At 35.3% G+C, this 6,184-nt stretch overlaps 1 protein-coding gene across 1 annotated transcript in view; it reads left to right on the forward strand.

Annotated features, from left to right (window-relative positions):
- Positions 1 to 6,184, forward strand: part of PTPN4 (protein tyrosine phosphatase non-receptor type 4) — a 67,075-nt gene that overhangs the window by 16,632 nt on the left and 44,259 nt on the right. The window contains exons 7-9 of the mRNA XM_010175820.2: positions 1,111 to 1,231; positions 2,371 to 2,458; positions 3,644 to 3,732. Coding sequence (XP_010174122.1) covers positions 1,111 to 1,231; positions 2,371 to 2,458; positions 3,644 to 3,732 — 298 coding nt within the window. The remainder of the gene's footprint in view (positions 1 to 1,110; positions 1,232 to 2,370; positions 2,459 to 3,643; positions 3,733 to 6,184) is intronic.

Consider the following 6,184-nt stretch of genomic DNA (forward strand, 5'->3'; position numbering starts at 1 on the left):
CTAATGATACTCAGTGTGTACCTGTTACTAAACTCTCTCTGGGTTTAGCTCTTGGAATTCTTTTAAAATCTAGGTAAGTAGGAGGCACAGATCTCGCAGTCCTGTGTTCTCTGTAGTGGAATTTAGCAAGGCACACACTCTGTTATGTAATCTGGTCCTGTTTTCTAATTTTTAAGTTATTTAAAATAGGATCTGTTTTTAGGGACGCAAGCACCCCAGACTTCTTTCCTACCTTTCCTTCCCTTGCTTCTCCTCCCGTTCTGCCAGTGTCTTCATCCCTCTTGTCAGTTCTTCCATGCCCCATAAGGGTGTCAGTAGCCTGCCTGTGTCGTGCTGGGTTGCTGTGAACTTCCCACTTTTCAGGTTATGTTACTTACCTATCACTGTAGATCTGTTACATGGATTGCAGATATTTAAAGCTGATTTTTTTTTTTTTTTAGTTATATTTAGAAAGCCTCAAAGCCTGTATTTTTAGCAAATACTGTGTTTTTTATTCTGACAATAAATATGATTTAAATTTTTTCTGATAATTTTAAGGAAGTGTTAGAAATCATGTAAATGCACTTTTTAGTAGTTTCAATTAAAGTGGTTTCAGTGTAGGTGTATGTATGCATACTTTTTTCCCATACATACAATTGAATGTGCAAAAAAATATTTTTCTAATGCTTCTGTATATATCTTAGTACAGAATGAGTTGGTGTTTTTTGCAGATCTTAATGAAGAAATAGCAGTTAGTGTTAAAAAATATATGTTGTATAATTACATGGAAGCAAGCAAAAGTAAAATAAAATCAAATATCTTGAAGTATATTATTTAGTACTAGCCATTATTACAGCATTTATGAATTAGTTTTGTATTAAAAATTAAACACTTTATAAACTTCCTTCATAAGCACCTACTCAAAGCTCTCTTTAAATTATCTTGATGGTATTTATTCACTGAGAATGTGACTGTTTATTCAAAAGGGAAAAGGGGTGTTCAAGTGTCTTCTCTGTTTTTGTTTGCTGTAGATCATAAAGTATGTGGGAGCAGACTCTTGTGAATTTGGGGGCATTGCACAATGCCAAGTACATCAGTGATAAACAATAACCTCTCTTTTTAATATTTTAGCCGAGCTGGGAGACTACAACCATTCAGAAAACTTGCCAGGCTACCTCTCAGACTATTCTTTCATCCCTAGCCAGCCTCAAGACTTTGAAAAAGAAATAGCAAAATTACATCAGCAGCACATGTAAGGATTTACAGCAGAAAATATTGACTGATTTTGTCAAATCCTGAACTGCTGGTGCTGTGCTATTATATTTAAAAAATGGATATTTTGCCTTAAAGGTTTCTGGGGGTTTTTTTGTTGGGTGGTTTGTTTTGGGTTTTTTTAAGAGTATATTTAATGTGATTTTTTTTGTAGATTGTCTGTATATTAAGTACCATTGTTACTTTGCACAGATAGAATATCTATGACAGAATTACAGGGAAAATAAGTGAAGAAATGAACATGTTAAAGGTACCCTGAAAATAGTATTTGAGTGTTTTACATAGGTTATTAACTTAGCGGGATATAATTTTTAAGATATTTTTTCAGTCTGAGAATTCTCTGTGCATAAAGGTGCTTTTTTTTTTTTGTGTGGTGTTCTCACCAGTAAACAAGAGTTACTTTAGAAGTAACAAAGTCCTTTTCTTCAATATCTGCCCTTTCCTGTGTGCAAGTCTGTGACCTTTTATTAAAGAGGAAAAGATGATGAAGCAATGGAAAATATTTTTTTTTTTCCCCAGCATGTGACATTGTGGTACTTTCTCCAGTGATGGTTCCTTGGTATTTTAAAACTGAAGTGCTTTTTGTTACAGTTAGCTTACATTTTGTAAAATTTATTTTGTTTTCAAAAACTTTTGCTTAATTGGGGCATGTTGTTGGCTTTAGAAACTACTGAATGTTATTTTCATTTCAGTAATGCCTTAGCAAATTCTGTTAGGTAGAGTAAAGAAATTAAAGTGAGTTAATGGTAATTTAAACTTTAAGGGTGAGCCTTGGAGAGAAATTGCTGTTAGCAATACAAAATACAGGACTGCAAAGATATTTTTCCATATTCTAGAGCCCCATAGATATTTGAATGATACAGTGCATTAGAAATAAAACGTGTGCATTTGCAAGCCGTGTTGCAGACTCTTGTCAATACTTTGTTTATATGGAAGCACACTTTTTTTTCTGTTAAAATTTTTGGGTTACAGTCTGTTTATGGTGAGAAAGGAAATTCAGATTTCACGGTGGGGGTAGAAGTAGTAAAACAAATGCAGATTTTCCTGTTTGAGCTCACTAGGGAGCCTGATATGGGGGTTGTATGTTAGAATGTTTCTGGTTTACCTTCTTTCTTTCAGTGGGTTGTCTCCTGCAGAAGCAGAGTTCAGTTATCTCAATACAGCACGTACCTTAGAACTTTATGGAGTTGAATTGCACTATGCAAGGGTAAGTTTGGATGAACTAGTATTGCAACGGAAAAATGTATTTTTTTAATGGAAAAATAAATATTTATTTTTAGAGAGCCTTCCTGGCTGCTGCTTACAAGAGAAAAAAATGAAAATAATATTATCTTATTAGGTGCCTAACTGTGATTTACCAATTTCAATAGCCACCATTTCACTCTAGTGAGGGTATTTCTTTGCTTAAATTTGGGCTTAGTTATACGTGTGTTATTCAGGTTGAGCCTTGTTGGCCTGAATGCCAGTTCAGTTGGTTACTGGTGAATAAGAAAAATGTACTTGTTGAATATGCTTTTGATATTTAAGGATCTGTCAGCTTTGAAAAATACTTAATTGGATTCCACTTAGAACCAAATTATAAATCTATTATTATTATGTAGTATGAACTGTTAAAGTAAGGTGAGCATACTATAATTTGATACAGTGTCAGTTTTATCTAGTAAAGCAAGTAGCTCAAAGTCTTGACTCAAACAATCTTAACCTGTCAGTACAGTGCTACTATTTCTGCAAAGCCTCTGAATATAATTATTTTTAGTAAGACACCTGATTTTTGAATATTTTATCCTACTCCCTAAGGTTAGAAAAACTTGCAATATAATTTGAAATGTACCACGCTTCACTGCTGTCTGTATCCTGCTGTTGCTGCACACATATTGAGAGATCTATAGCAGGTTTTTGATTAGAGTACAAAGATATTTCAGGAGAAATGTGTTATTTAAATATGCTTATAATATGGTCTGTTTTAGAATCTCTCCTCTCTGTGTTCTGAGATTGCAATTTCCTTTCAGGTAGGAATTTAAGTTGCTGGTTGCTTTTAGTGTAGCAAGCATCAGGCCAGTCTGTTAGTGCTGTTATTCGTCATAAACTGCTAGAATAACCTATGTTGTGTATTTCTTCAAAGCTGATGGAAGATAGAAGATCTAACTTAAGAAATTAAAATTCTGTGGTAGCTTAAAAGAATTCAGAGCAAAAATTTGGGCTTGTCCTAGATGGGAATGAATAATTTATTTCTTACTTGTCTTATTAAAACACATTTCCTTCCATGTTAATTGAGATCTGTTTTACTATGGTATTTGTGTATTTAGAGAGAGAGAGAGATGAGTATGAATATATATGAGGTTTCAAAGATATTTATATTGTTCTTCAAGTAATTTTCTCTTTTCTTTTAAAGGATCAGAGTAACAATGAAATAATGATTGGAGTGATGTCAGGTGGAATACTAATTTTTAAGAACAAAGTACGAATTAACACCTTTCAGTGGTAAGGACAGCTATTTAAGCTAATGTTTTTGTTTGGTATTTCAAAACATATTTTTACCACTACCACTGTCACATGGTTTCCACAAGACTGAAACTTGGTTGTAGGATATAAAGTTGAAATTATTTACTTCATGCAGTGCTCTTACCCGTTTTGTCACATGTAACAACTGCTCTGTGTGTGTTAAATTTAATGTAGGTGTGGCACTTGAAGATAAATGAGGTGGAACATTCAGGATATTTGCATCCATAGATAACTATTTTAATGATAAGGATCAAAAAAGTGCATTTATTGCAGAAAGTGCTGTCATTGATTTCTCCTCCTAACTGAAATAGTTTTTTAAGCTGTTCTGTAAACGTGGTGTTATCTGCATTAAATATGTTACTCTAGTTACTAGTCTTCTCAAGTTGGGATCCTGTTCATATTTATTCATATAAGAGGGAGACAGATCTAAAAGAAATCCTATTCTGCACTATAACTTCTGTAGTGCTCTGTAGTAAAGTGCTCTATATCCCCAATGGTTTTTTTTAGTTCCGTCAGGAGTAACTTTCCCTTGGTTTCCTTTCTCTGCTTGGAATCCCCTTTGACAGCCTTACCTACTACATATGTCACTGTATGTGTGTAACAGCTGTAACAGCCTTCTGACTGGGCCAAGTCAGCCATATAAAGCTCTCATAATAGACATTAGTTTACAAAAGCTATTTACTCTAGAAAAATTATGAAAAGCTTTGCATTTTCATTTGCTACTGCAGTGTGTACTTGGGCAGTGCAGTACTGGACTAAAGTTCTTGACTGGTCTGTCATCTTCATATAAACAAATTAAATTGATTACCATAGTCGAAACCAGGGAAAACTTTTCTCTGAATTCAAACTGATGCGAGCGGTTGAAATCCTTGGGTTTTTGTTGTTTTCTGTTAGCACAGGGTAAGATCTGTTACCTGTAATCAATGACCTGTTTTCATTTAGTTCCCTTGCAGAGATTCAAGATGTTAATAACAGTCTTGATCTTTCCTGCAAACCAATGAATTTCCGAGACATTCTGGTTCTCTGTGCGAAGCTTAGTCTAAGTTTTGTTGTAGAATGTTGTGTATTCTGTGGTTAGAAACAGTGTGAATGGTCAAATTTTAGTAGAATTGATACAGCCAGATACAGTTGAACATGGTAAACATTTTGCCTGTAAGCATTGAAAGAAAAGTAAGCCTGAGGCAATTACGCAGCATGTAAATTTTCAATCTCCATGGTTAGTTGGGTAAATTAAAACTGGATATTGCAGTGCTGAGTCTGGAACTACTGTACTAGTCAGTCAGACCTGCCTTTATAATAGTGACACGTTCTGAGCAAGATATCCTTCTGGTAATAGTTTTGAAGTGTTAGAGCCATTTCTGGGTTAAGACTGCTTTATAAATGCAATGCTGTAATAGTCATGCAGGTTTTAATTCAGGCTGCTTTTTTCTGCTTGATTTATTTTTGGGAAAACAGTAATAGTAGAAATAGGTTCTATAAAACACACTCCTAAATTACTGAGTACGTACAGTATAAGTCATAATTAAGGTACATGCCCCTACTGGAAGTTAGAGGTTTCTGTGAGCTCTGCTTCATATTGTTTGCATGCTAGGGATGCTGATCTAAATTCTTAGTGTGGTTTTTGTGTGTGTGTGTAATTACCTAATCAGTTTGTCTTTGTATTTAATCGTATCAGCTGACATCAGTGATATTAATTTCTTCCTGTGAAGACTATAGTACCAACAAAACTGGTCTTTACAAAAAACAACCAACCAACCAACCATCCCCACGTCCCCCATTTTGTCCTATTATAGGTTTCCTTTTGCTATGAGTAAGGATCTGAAATGTGAGTTCTCACTGTGTAGCTCAATAGTAGACCTGTTACCTCTCCTTTCTGTCTACAGTCATGCAGCTGCTCCAGTAACGCCAGTACTGATACTTTTTCTTTTTGCTTCCGCTTATTTTTGCTCCTGTGCAACTGGAGCTTTGTAATGTCTTCCCGGTGCTTTATGGCTACAGTGAATGTTTAGGTACCTGTTTTTTCAGTACTCCTAAGCTGAGTTTTGAGGCAAGTGAGAAGACAGACATGCAGGTGTTTGGGAAGAAATAAAGGCTTAACTGTATTGCTCAGGAGATGATTCAAGTAAAATGTCTTTGCCCTCTCCCTCTTAATTTGATATTACATCTAAATTGCATATGATGAGCCTTATGATCATGGGGAGATATGAAACAGGAGGGAGACAAGGCAGGAATAAGGCAAAACAAAGGACACTGCCTTTTATCCAGTGTGTCCTAACTTGATCTTCCTGTATTGTGGGTAATTCCTCTTTTCCCCAAACTGTGCTACCAGGCACAGAGACCTGGGAATCCAGAGAGCAGATCTTGCCCTTGAAGGCGAAGGGAGTAGAGCATGGATTACCTCAGCACTCCCTTTGTTACTAGATGACCTGTT

The sequence above is a fragment of the Antrostomus carolinensis genome, unplaced genomic scaffold, assembly GCF_000700745.2.
Source record: "Antrostomus carolinensis isolate BGI_N321 unplaced genomic scaffold, ASM70074v2 scaffold14329, whole genome shotgun sequence".
In the NCBI taxonomy this organism is placed as follows: domain Eukaryota; kingdom Metazoa; phylum Chordata; class Aves; order Caprimulgiformes; family Caprimulgidae; genus Antrostomus; species Antrostomus carolinensis.